We start from the raw sequence: 13647 nt of genomic DNA on the forward strand, positions 1-13647 counted from the left end.
ACTGCCAGATTTGACACCCCACACTTAGAAGTGGCAAAATTAATTTTTGTCTTATGTTCCTGGAGGTCTCGAGCTGCTTCCCAAACCAGTTATGTTCGCAGAACAGAAAGTAATTCAATTGCCATTATAAGAAACCTATTTACATGATCTTTATAAATGTCCACTGTATTTTTCCACTTTTCTAGATGAACAAATGTCATAAAAGAATGTCTGATGTGATGAAAAATTTGTATTTTAAGACCTTTGACTATCTCCTGATAGTTCTTTTAGCATCAAATTTGATAATATCTTTTGAGAAGTATATCTGGTCTTAATTAAAGACTTCAATTACAGCTAATCCATCATATACTTTTAAAAACTCTTCCAGTCTTAATTACAAACACTGTTAATAATTAAAAACTCATATATCATTAAAGTTCAAGCTTCAGGTTTCAGCTATCTGATAATTTCATTCCTCTTGCTATTAATATAAAAACCCTCCAGCATGACCTCTCTGTGTAGGGATCTATAGACTGATTAACTTGCATCCTAACTTTATCCTCCAAAATTTAAATAAGAGTCTTCTCTTTAACATGGGTCAGCTAGGAACCATCCACTTCCCTGAAGTAACATTCAGGCTAATTTTTGATGTATCAGCTTAGATCCCAGGAGGAACAGCTTCATTAATAGAGCATGTTATCTATTCCAGTTAGCTAAGCTTGTTACAGCTGGCTTGGGTACCTGTGTGCAGAGGTGCACAGTGTTATTATATAGACATAATCAGTCTCTCTGGCAGTGTACTCAGAATAACAAATGGAAATGATACATTAAAAGAAGCCCACAGGCCAAAATACATTAGCTGGGAAAATGGCAATAAAAGTAGAAACTTCCCAAATTTAGTCTTTGAATTTTCTGTATGAAATTCAATGGAATTTAATGCACACCCTGGGTTCTAGGTTGTGAGAGTCACTGTGCTGTCTATAATCCAGCCTAAGTCACTGGTATATGTACTGGTATATTGTGATGATGTTAATATTTCTGCATAACTTTCCTGGCATGACTCAAAGTACTTAACATTCAGCAAAACAAATGTTAAAATTGACTGGTAACTCTAAGAACTTGAGAATTTAATTTTTACAATAACATAGAAAAGTATTTGCAACAATGAGCTCTTACTTCAGAGGTCTGATAGACTATATTTTCAACATTTTTAATGTCTGACATTCAAAATTTTCAGGCTCCTCTGTATGATTAAAAATATTGCTCTCCTCCTACAGAGCAAAACAACAGAATTAAGAGTGGAAGGATTCAACCAAGTTACAAAATTGTTTACCTTAAAGTAATCTCCAAAGATGTGTTCTTTACTACTTCCTATCTTCAGATATATTATTGCCTATGCCAGGCAAACTAAACTGAGAAAGATATTTTAGCTGAAAACTAATAATTATTTTGTCAGGTAAGATCTCTGCAAAACCAGTCCTCTTACCTGGTTCATCACATCCTTGGAAAAGGGGGAGATGGGAATACTCAACCAGGTATGACAAGAGTTGCAAATTGCCTCATGAATGTTAAAATTCTTGTAGAAACACACCCTTGAGTAGAACTTCATAGTAATTTAGTTAAATCTCATAGGGCTGTGCAAAATAAGATATCCCACTGAGGTGGATGAATGTGGCCTTTATTGACATAAAATCACTTAGAATGTGTAGGCAGAATGGGTTAAGTATAATTTGAATTCAGGGTGCTGTGCTGCAAACCGAGATACCCCATTTTAACCTGAGACCTTGCCTGTTTCCCTGTGATAATGACTGTACTAATACATGCTGCTTTGTCTGACATTCCGTATAATATACTACTCTTTGTTCAAGTAAATACAGTGTTTGAATTCTTTGTGACGTAAATCATCTTAATTGTTTAAGTTATAAATAGCAAACCCAAGAGAAACTATTAATCACTCCTACCAACCTGAGCATACCCATATGAGTTGTAATCTGTAGCTTTCCTGTTTTGCAATGCTTCTAAAGCTGCTAAATATAAGCCTCTACAGTAGTATAATGAAAAGAACTACAAAAAATATGCTTAGTTAAGATTTGTAGTTGTACCTTTTCACTATAATGTATAATTTAGTATCTCCTTAATCATATAATTTGGAGACAATGGTGGAGATCATAAGAGTATTTGTTTTCAGTCTTATGATTTAATTGCTGCCTCTGTAGGTTCTGCTTGTCCAGTAAGAATATTTTTCATTATTCCTCATGGGCTGAACAATATATTTAAAAATATCTTTGGGCTAATTCTAATTTATGGTTTCTAGAGAGTAAGAATACTATATTAATAACTGCTGGTGAAAGGACCCCAGCGGTGGGGTACTGGGATTTAGGCCCAAATACAGAGCTTATGAAGTCAGGAGAAAGACATGAACATCATCGATGGGGCTTATATTAGGATTGTAAAACTACAGCTGAGATATTTCTGCTGAAATGAATGGAAAAAAAAAAGGGGGGGATTTGTTACCAATATTTGTTACTTTGCTACCAAAATCAATGGAGAGGTATGCTTCCATGCATTGATTCTTCACCTGTGACCTCTACCTGCAATCCAAGGGTAGAATCCTATATACAGCAGTATTATATAAATCTTATCTACCTCAGAAGATTATAATGTTGAGTTTTTCTCTGGTCCGAATTGTAGCATGTATTTGATCATGCATATGTCTAGTTAATGTACCCCACTGAGTTTCAAAACTTAATGCCTGGTAAACTGTGTTTTTATGTTGGTTTGTTTTTCTGGATTTTATTTTGCAGTGGAGAGTTAAATGTCAAGAATTGAATAGATTGTCAAGATGCTGGGTCAATGAAAAGGTGACTTTTTTCCTCTTGCACTCTTTTGGGTTTTGTGTTAGGATTAATTTACCTACATACTGTGCTTAATATGTCAATCTCTAGCAGGTTGAAAAACACAATCAGCCAGCCTTAAATACTCAAATGCTTCCACAAATACAACATTTGTAGCATTAATCTTCTTTCTCTGCCTGCTGATGAGTTTTCATAGCGAAATACTTGCTTCAATGTAGATGTGCACAGATATTACTCCAATGAATTTGATACCCTAAGAACTTGGCTTTGTGCTGTTCTGACCAACTGCTGAGAACCTTCTCCAGATCCCACCACTGTACACAGCATCATCCCTGATGGTTTTAAGCCACTTCCACAGATTGTTTGATTAAAATGCTAATAAAGTACAAATAGTCCCATTTGCTTCATACGCGACATCTGAGGTACTCACAAATGGATTTAAAATTACCCCTGTATACAGCTGACATTTTTAAGGGGCAGTTTAACATCTACTTAAGCTGGCCAAAAACTGTGCTGCCCCACTGAGTCTGCAGGACCAATTCTGTAGCAAAGAGACTGCCTACTGCTTGAGCACAAAGGGGCTGGCAGGAGCACACAGCTGGGACAGAGGAGAGCAGTAGCACAGCTTTTGGCAGTTGCTCCACTGACACTGGGCACTTTTCAGCCTCTTCAGTCATACAGTGATGGAGAATTGCACTAAGGAGAGTCTTTGAAATATGGGAAAACATGTCACTGCCTTTTATGCTTTGTTTGCACAGTGTGATAAACATGTTAATTTTCAGCTTTAATAAAACCGGGCTATTCTTACCTGGCTTGCGTTTTGTTGCTGTTGCTTTTAGTTAGTTACCATAACTAAATGAAAAAAAAACATAAATAAAATACCAATATACTACAAAAATAGTGTCACAACATGCTCTTTTCTGTTTGATCTACTCTCTAATTCCCCTGAAATCACTTGATCCTCAAAAGACAGAAACTTTGATATCAATTGTTTATATACTTTATCTTTCACCCACTTTTATTTGTCACGTTCATCAGTAACACCAGATTTCTCCCTCCAGAACTAACGGTCTTGCAATGTGGAGTTTGTATTTATTGCTGCCAGGTGGGGTTATACAAAGAGGAAATGGACCTGGATATTTCAAAAAGAAGTGTCATAGTCAACCAAGAGACACAATTTGGAGGAATATTCTTTTCTCTGAGAATGTGGTATACACTTTGTTCCATTACCTGTTTATTATAAAACTTGTGAGCTATTCCTGGGTGGCAGAGGGTCTAACTTCTTCCCTCTAATACAATTAATTTATGTGTGCAAGTTTCTATGTGTAATTACATTATTGAAAGGGAACATGATTTCACAGGATGCCCCTAGTTTGAAACAAAAACATCCTGTTTGCTGAAACAGACAAGAAATTAGGCCATTTGAAAGTTGAGAGATTGTGGTTATCATCCTTAAAGGGGAAAAAAAAAAAATCACCCATGTTTTCTTTGTGAAAGGTGGGTCCTCTGACAACAGACTAATGCTTTAAAGTGGATCCTCATTGCCACTGCATTATTTTACACTATTTTTTCATTTTTCTATTGTAAAAGAAGGAACTGTTGAATGAGTGTTTCAAGAATTCACAGTTAATTAGGTCTTTGAGTAGATTCAGATTAAGAAAAGTCTATCTTTCCATGTATAGTAAGGTTGATTAATGAAATAAACACCAAGCCCTGCCAATATGGAAAGACTTCTGGGTGGTCAAGAACTCTCACCCAAACTTGATGCCTCTGAAATAAAACCTCTACTTTAAGCATAGGAATTTATGTACTTGTCCTACTTGAGGAGTTAGAAGTTTCAAGAGTTCACCACCACTGGAACCTAATTATCTCAACCCAGACACTTCCGAAATACCTGGCTCTTTTTGTGAATGTTGATGAACATCTCATATTTGACAGCAGCACCACGTTCATGTATGAACTTATGAATTATTATTCTATTTGACACTGGCAAGTATTTTGTTGCAGTCCAGCTGACTGTTCCACTCTTCACTTCCATCTGTTAGCACTTGGCCTGTACTCAGGGAAAATAGCACTATTAGCATTTTCAAGATCATTCAGATGGCTGATCTTGCTATCAGTGCAGAATGCTATCCCTGAAGCAGTACACCACAGCATGTCACCAACAATGACCCGTGATTTCTTGCACTAAGAAATTGATGTGACGTCACTTTCCCATGACTCAAAACTTATTACTCTGTTACAGTGTCTTATTCTTGCTGATAGCCCATAAGCCTTGCTTTTCAGCTAGTCCTAGTTATGAAGATTATTTGAAAAGGTAATAATATAATGCAATTTGTTGCCAGATGGTGTCTCTACAAATAAAAACATAAACAGTAACTTTTAACAGCTACTTCACAATTAACAGTTGTTCTGAAGGTGACCCTGATTTTAGTGACCACTCTTTAAACAGCATAATGCAATAAGGTAAGACGGAATGCCAATATAATTCAGACTCATTTTGAGCAAAAGAGTTGGTTGCAAACCAGAGTCACTGTTTGTAATTACCTTAATCCAGCTCCTTTGAAGTTTGCTTCACTTAACTGTTTACCCTTTATACCAGTTGTATCCAAATTTTTGGTTTTGTTCTTGAGTTGTAGTATAGTTACTATGTAACCCTGCTGACTATAGAAAATTACCCATAAAAAAAAAAGAATAATAGTTTTGCTGCTATTGGTTTTATGTTGTAGTCTGCGCCTGCTTTTTGTTGGGTTTTTGGTTAGGTTGTAGGTTTTTTATTTTTTTTTTTGGTTTGGGTTTTTTGTTTGTTTGTTTTTGATGGGTTGTATTTGAAACAAAGTAACTTGAAACAAACTAAGCAGCCTGAACTGTTTGAAATACATGGTTAAAGACATTCCTGCTTTACAATTTGCTTAGCAAAAAAAAATGAGTGAACTATTTTTCCAGTGCATCTTTGTAAATGTGAAAAAGCTGCCACAGAAAAAGTGAAATGCCATACAAATGCCTTCATTGCTTTATAAATAAGACTTTTTCCAAATGGTACCATTTGTGAATGTATGGGGCCAGTGAATAAATCAAGTTCATGTTTCTCCACAAATACCACACTGCAATTGAACACTGTATATGTAATGATCTCAGCACAGGTCCCAGGGAGCGAGGAAAGCTCTTGGGAGAGCTTTACTCTTGCTTTTATCCTAAGTCCTACATATATTCTGCTCATTCTGAATTGCCTGACAATTTATGGGGAAAGTCATTCTCCAAGACTTTATATATGTTCCGGAATGGGCCAGCCTTGGGAAAAAATGTAATGGGTACAATAAGAATAGAAGACTTGGGAGGTCTTCATTTGTAGTGTATTCCACTCAGTTTCTACAGCCTTAAAGGGGAATGTGGCCTCTATGGTTGCTTTACATTTTCTTTTGCTCTCCTCCTGGAATAACTTCCCTGGTAGTATAAAAAGGCACAACTGTGAAAGATTCAAGGTCAGGGAATTATGTGCTGATCTTTGTTCATTATGCAAATTACTTCTGATGGGAAGATATGATCCAACAATAATCAGTATCTTTCCCTTTTAAGCTAAATCTATAGGGCACATCTGAGAGATTAGGATGGTTCTAGGCACACTTCATCACTAATGTAAATGTGCATAATTTAATAATTTAATCCTTCTAAGTTGCACTCTGTAGCACAAAGAAACCGAATCAGTATCCATAATGTATGGCCTTTATATATTCATATATTCATTTCCAGATAGTTACACATTCAGTAGCTTAAGCAATACTTAAATATGCCACTGTATTTTCTAGGTATGGGGGCAAATAAAAAAATAGAAGAATATAGGCTATGCCTTGGAAAAAGTTATGCTTACTGAGATGATTAAAACCCACATCCTTTGAAGTACAGATTATAAACATAATAAGCAGTAACACCCAAAATCTCACACCCTTTTGTTTCCTGCAGTCGACTACCGAAGAACAGCTTGGTCACAAACATCAGGTCACAAAACCAAGCTCTGAAAGTCATCACCGTCAACCCAAGCTGATTCAAACCCGAGAACGGTGCTATACCTCTTGGATTTTGTGGGCAGACCACAGCACCAGGGGGGCAGGCCAGTATTTTCTGCTGACCCTTCAGCGCACCACTGACGGTGACCGCGATGAGTGGCAGAGGACTTTACTCCTCATGATGCCTCTGTATTCAGAAGCCTTCAGCTGAAGCTGAATGAGGACCATTTTAACGCATCGCATAAAACAACGCAGGAACGCAGTTATAAAGAAGCGTGACGGCCACAAACAAAAGCGGCTGGTGCGCATCCCCGCGGTCCCTGAGACACGGGCACTGCTAGGTACTTATGCCGCTCTCACAAAGTTGTCACCCACAGGAGCGGCGGCCCCTGACGCCCAGCCCAGCCCTGCCCAGCCCAACCCAGCCCTGAGGAGCTCGCCGACCTCCGGGCAGCCCCCGACCACTGCCCCGGCCGGGAGCTGTGGGGCCCGGTCCGCGGCGGGGCGGTGGCTGTCGGCCGGTCAGGGGGTGACCCACCGCGGCAGCTTTTCTTCCACGAGCCCACTTGTACCTCCTGAGCTCCCCGCACCGGGACCCGCTCCACCGGGTCCCCGCGGTCTCTCGCCTCCCCCCGCCGCCTGCGCCGCTGCCAGGCGCGGACCCCCCCGCTCCGGCCCCGGCCCTGCCCCCGGGCGCTCCCGCCGAGCCCCGCTCCGCTCCGCCGGCAGCCCAGGCGCGGGGCCGGCGGGGGCATCCGCGGCCGGGAGCGGGGCTGGGCTGGGAGCCGGGAGCAGCGCCCGCCGCCGCAGGGAAGAGCCTGCGGGAGCCACGGAGGAGCCGGCAGCCCGCCCGCCGCCGAGCTCAGCGCGGAGCGTCGGCACATCCCCGTTCCGCCGGGGGCGGCTCTGCCAACCCCCCCGCCGCCTGCCCGCCTCTCTCCCTCTCTCATTCCCTCCCTCCTTCCTTCCCTCCCCGCCCCTCCGGAGCGACATCCCTGCGAGTTTGCCTGTCTGCCCGCGCCCGTCGCTGAGCGCTCGCCGCCGCATCTCCTTCTCCATCAACTCCTGGGAGCCGCCAGCGGCGGGAGGGCAGGGAGCAGAAGTTGCGGCCAGCCCGGGTGGAAAAGTAGCGGCACAGCGGAAGAGGCCGGAGCCGAGCGCAGCCCGGCCCGGCCCAACCGAGCGGGGCCGGCGCAGCGGCCGCCACCCGCAGCCCCCGGCCGGGGCTGGCCCCGCACCCCGGGCCGCGCCAGCAGGGGCAGAGCGACGCAGCCCCGCGGGATCGGGCGCGGACCGGCCGCGGTAAGAAGGGGCTGGGCTGGGGGGCGGCGGCACCGCGGTCCTCGCCGAAACTTGTCCAAGTTGTGCGGCCCCGGCGCGGGCAGGGGCGCGGCGGCGGCGAGCGCCCTCTGGCGGGCTCGGTGCGGGCGGCGCGGCGGGGCCCGCGGCTCGGTCCCGTCCATCTCCCGGCTCCGTCCCGTCCGCCGGCTCGGTCCCGTTCGCTGGGTTTCCCCCTTCCCACCGCCCTTCTGCCCGCAGAGCCGCTCGCCTGGTGTAAATACGCGCATGCTTTTATCTTAATTCGAGCTGAATTGAATTTCGGTGGCGTGTGTCAGATTTATTTCCATGAGCAGCTCCTGCATAACTGGAAAATATTCCCTGAGACCTCATGTTCACGCTGGAAATGGTGAAATAAAGCGAGCTTAAGCAGCCACTCTGAACTGCTCTTTTGCCAAGAGTAAATTTTGTGGAACTTTGAAAATGCTCCTTTTGTTTTGTGATTTCCTTAAAAGTAAAGGTAAATCAGCTCATCTTTCCTGTAAACTTAGCAGCACTTTCTTAACCAAAGTACTTTAAATATGTTCTGACATCTACACAGCCTCAGAGAACTTTTGTTTCTGTTTCCACAGAAAGAACCTGCATGCGAAGTGAAAGGAAACCTGAAACTTCTCTACTTACAACAAAGTATTGGCTTCCTGCCTCTTTCACATATTTTCCTTTTGCATCATAATGGAAGGAGTAGGATTTTTGGAATCATCGAGGCCAAATTTGGGCATCGCTAGCTGAGGAAAAGATTAAAAAAGACTTGAAAATATGTCAACATGACTCTTAATTCAGATGCATCTGTCACAGAGAGGAATAGTGGTTAAAAGCAGTTTTCATCAAGAGGATCTAATGGAGGATCTATACTGATTTTATTTTTATTATTGTTTTTCTTTCCATCCCTTCATGAATCCCAAAAGAGAATGATGGAAAGAGTGTGTAAGGAAATTGAGAAAGGGTAAAGACTGAAGACAGTAACTTCAGTTTTGGAGTCTGTTTTTCAAGTGTTGTATATTCCCTATTTTATCAAATCTAACACATTGTTTTGAATAAATATTATAATTTTGTGATCAGTGGAGTTTTTGTCAGCTCTAAAAGTGGAATTTGGGCTGATTGAAAGCTTTAAGCTTATTGAAAAAGCAAACGTATGACTCCAATTCCCTTTCCAGATCATGCTTTTCAGGTTACCTAGAGATAGTGTTTCAGTCTGTTACTGTGCAGTCGACCTGTGCTTAATATGCATATCTTAGAGATTTTACTTTTTTCCCTGATTTTTGCATTTATGTTTGTAGTGTTGTATTTGAGAAAAGTGTGAACAGACAAGGCACCTGAGATTTAACTTTTCTAGAGCCTTGTCATTTCAGTGTTGTATCTCAGATTACAAGTAGCCTTTGTTGTAATGCACAGTATACAGTAAGTATTTTCTCATAAAAATATGCTTTAAGATTTTTTTTTTGTTTTTGTTTTGTTTTTTAACAAACTGGATGAAAGTTTGATATTTGAACATCATTTTGTGAAGAAATGTATGGCTGTGGAAGAAGAGCTGCCTAATGGATCATGGCTCTGATGTTCACTGGGCATACTCTGTTTCTAGCATTAATGGTGTTTGATGTCTTCACTTTCGAAGAATCTGTAAGCAATTACTCTGATTGGGTGACTTTTATAGAAAATGTAGATCAATATGAGAAACAGCAACTTGAGGGTCTTAGTGCTGAGCAGCAGCTGAAAAGAACAGTTCTTCATCCAAGCTTGTATTTCGACACTCATGATGTTCAGGCACTGAGGCAGAAGGCTCGTACAAGCCATTTGCATCTCTTCAGAGCCATCAAAAGTGCCGTGATGGTTATGCTGTCCAACCCTTTGTACTACCTACCTCCACCCAAGCACACTGATTTTGCGGCCAAGTGGAATGAGATTTATGGTAACAACCTGCCACCTCTAGCGTTCTACTGTTTGCTGTGCCCCGAAGATAAAGCTGCATTTGATTTTGCCCTAGAATATATGGATAGAATGGCTGGTTACAAAAACTGGTTGGTTGAGAATGCACCTGGAGATGAAGTGCCGCTTGGTCACTCCCTAACAGGATTTGCCACTGCTTTTGACTTCTTGTATAATTCACTGGAAAACGAGAGAAGGCAAAAATACCTGGAGAAGATACAGTCTGTAAGCGAGGAAATGTATGAGTACTCCAAGGTTCGTTCCTGGGGAAAGCAGCTTCTCCATAATCACCAAGCAACCAATATGCTTGCTTTGCTTATTGGGGCTTTAGTTGCCGGAGTGGACAAAGGATCTCAGGCAAATGTTTGGAAACACACTGTTGTTGATGTGATGGAGAAAACTATGTTTCTCCTCAATCATATTGTAGATGGGTCTCTGGATGAAGGAGTAGCTTATGGGAGTTACACGGCCAAGTCAATAACCCAGTATGTTTTCCTGGCCCAGCGCCACTTTGGTATTAACAACTTTGAGAATAACTGGCTGAAAATGCACTTTTGGTTTTACTATGCCACCCTATTGCCAGGCTTCCAGAGGACTGTGGGTGTTGCAGATTCTAATTACAACTGGTTTTATGGTCCTGAGAGCCAACTGGTTTTCTTGGATAAGTTCATCATGAAGAATGGAGCTGGTAACTGGCTGGCACAGCAGATTAGAAAACACAGAGCCAAGGATGGGCCAATGGTGCCATCCACTGCGCAGAGGTGGAGCACATTACATACTGAATTTATATGGTACGCTGCTGAAATCACTCCTCAGCCACCTCCTGACTATGGTACTGCTAAAATGCATGTGTTTCCTAACTGGGGAGTTGTTACTTATGGGGCTGGATTGCCGAACAGTCAGACAAACACCTTTGTATCCTTCAAGTCTGGGAAACTTGGCGGACGTGCTGTCTATGATATTGTTCACTTTCAACCCTATAGATGGATTGATGGGTGGAGAAGTTTCAATCCGGGGCATGAACATCCTGATCAGAACTCCTTCACTTTTGCTCCCAATGGACAGGTGTTTGTGTCTGAGGCTCTTTATGGACCTAAACTCAGCCACCTGAACAATGTCTTGGTGTTTGCTCCATCTCCTACAAGCCAGTGCAACCAGCCTTGGGAAGGACAGCTTGGTGAGTGTGCCCAGTGGCTGAAGTGGATTGGTGATGAGGTTGGAGACTCAACTGGAGAAATTATAACAGCCTCCCAGACTGGTGACATGATGTTTGTGAGTGGTGAGGCAGTATCTGCTTACACATCAGCAATGAAACTGAAAAGTGTGTATCGCATTTTGCTGCTCTTAAATTCTCAGACATTGTTAGTAGTTGACCATATCGAGAAGGAGGAAGACTCTCCTGTTAATTCAGTCAGTGCCTTTTTTCATAATCTTGACATTGATTTTAAATACATACCCTATAAGTTTAAGAACAAGTACAATGGAGCAATGATGGATGTGTGGGATGCCCACTACAAGATGTTTTGGTTTGATCATCGTGGGAGTAGTCCTGTTGCTAGGATACAGGAGGCTGAACAAGCTGCTGAATTCAAAAAGCGATGGACTCAGTTTGTAAATGTTACCTTTCCAATGAAAAACACACTTACAAGGATTGTTTACCTTTTCTATGGGCCGTATGTCAATGTTTCTAACTGTAGACTCCTGGATAATGCAAAATCTGGGTTTCAGATTTCTCTCAGTGTCAACAACACTGAAAATACCATCTCTGTTGTGACTGAGTATCAAAATCTAAAGGCAAGGTTTGATTACTTGGGATTTTGTGGTTTTGCTAAAGTAGTTCATGAAAATAAAGTGACCAAGTTCGGCTTCGGTACTGAATCTGTGAAAGAAGATATGAAAAATAATAGGGTAGTTTTCCCATTTGGATTCAAAGTGAACATAATTGCAGGGCTAATTTTGGGTGTCAGTTTGGTCATACTGGCTTTTCAGTGGCGGTTTTACGTATCCTTCGGTAAAATGTTGCGTTGGATCCTGATACTGGTTGTCACACTGTGGTTAATTGAATTGGTGGATGTGTGGAGCATGTGTACTCAGCCCATCTGTGCAAAGTGGAGCAGTGACATGACAAGGCCAGAGCATGATAAAGGCAATAAAGCCAAACAATTAGAAGGAAACCCCATTGTTTTGCCAGATGTTATCATTACCTCGCTTCCCACTTCTGGAGCAGAAATTTTAAAACAGCTGTTTTTCAATACCAGTGACTTTTTATACATCAGGATACCTACACCCTATCTTGAAATTCCTGAGACTGAATTTGAAATTGATTCCTTTGTAGATCCATGTGAGTGGAAGGTTTCTGATGTCCAGAATGGTAATTTTCGTCTTATCCAAGGGTGGCTCCAGTCTCTAGTTCGAGACACGAAGTTGCATTTACAAAACATTCATTTGTATGAAGCTAGCAGAAGTAAAACTGCTCAGTATTCTGCACTAAGCAAAGACAAAAAGAAAAGGTCCAAAAAGAGAGAATCCCTGTCAGAACAAAGAAGTAGGGCAAGAGGGAGTCAGGAAAAAGATGCTGAATATATTAGGGAACTGAGAAGACATCTTATCTATTATCCCAATGCACGACCTGTGCTTAGTTTAAGCAGTGGGAGCTGGACATTAAAGCTTCCCTTCTTTCAGGAAATCTTAGGATCGTCTATGAGAGCATTATATGTAGTGAGGGACCCAAGGGCATGGGTGTATTCAATGTTGTACAAAAACAAGCCAAGCCTTTACTCCTTGAAAAATATTCCACAACGCTTGGCTGCAATGTTTAAGGGGGAGAATGGTAAAGAAAAGTGTTTGAATGAAGGCTATGCCTCTGAGTTTGAATCACTAAGAAGAGAAATTTCAAATTCTAATTCAAATGCTATTTCTGTGTTGTCTTATTTATGGCTAGCAAACACAGCAGCAGCAATGAGAATAAACAGGGACTTGCTGCCAACAAATTATCAGCTGGTAAAGTTTGAAGATATTGTGAGCTTTCCTCAGAAGACGGCTGAAACCATTTTTGCCTTTCTTGGTATTCCTCTTCCTCCTGCTAGCTTAAACCAAATATTATTTGCCACTTCCACCAGTCTTTTCTATCTTCCTTATGAAGGGGAAATTTCATCAAGTAGCATTCATGCCTGGAAACAAAACATGCCCCATGAAGAGATTAGACAGATTGAAGGTATCTGTTGTTCACTGATGGACCACTTAGGATACCCAAAGTTTATAGAATAAATGCTGCTGGTCAGCAGAAATTTGCACTAATGATCTCTGACTCCCAATTTGTGGATAAATATTAGATAAGTTTGTTTATTCTTGTAAAATGTGTACAGTCTGCTACTTTCAGAGAGATTATTTTAAGAAAAATGTAACTGTTCATGAAACTGTGGAAGGGGTTTTCTGTTTGTTTTGATTTTTTTTTTGATTTTTTTTTCCTTTGGAAAGTTACTGTAACTACTTTTGCGGCCTTTCAAGAAAAGCTGTGTGAGCCTTTGCAGAAGCACCAGCTGGGGCCT

The 13647-nt window shown here is 41.7% G+C and overlaps 1 protein-coding gene across 1 annotated transcript; it reads left to right on the forward strand.

Moving 5' to 3' along the window:
• Positions 1–9358: 9358 nt before the first annotated feature.
• Positions 9359–13366, forward strand: DSEL (dermatan sulfate epimerase like). The gene has a single exon (XM_062500808.1). The coding sequence runs from the start codon at positions 9719–9721 to the stop codon at positions 13364–13366; it is 3648 nt and encodes a 1215-aa protein (XP_062356792.1). The 5' UTR covers positions 9359–9718.
• Positions 13367–13647: the final 281 nt, after the last annotated feature.

Source organism: Cinclus cinclus, chromosome 1 (assembly GCF_963662255.1).
Source record: "Cinclus cinclus chromosome 1, bCinCin1.1, whole genome shotgun sequence".
NCBI lineage: Eukaryota > Metazoa > Chordata > Aves > Passeriformes > Cinclidae > Cinclus > Cinclus cinclus.

Bases quoted from the DNA above. Each gene is read 5' to 3' on its own strand.
- DSEL (XM_062500808.1), top strand. From the start codon at position 9,719: ATGGCTCTGATGTTCACTGGGCATACTCTGTTTCTAGCATTAATGGTG.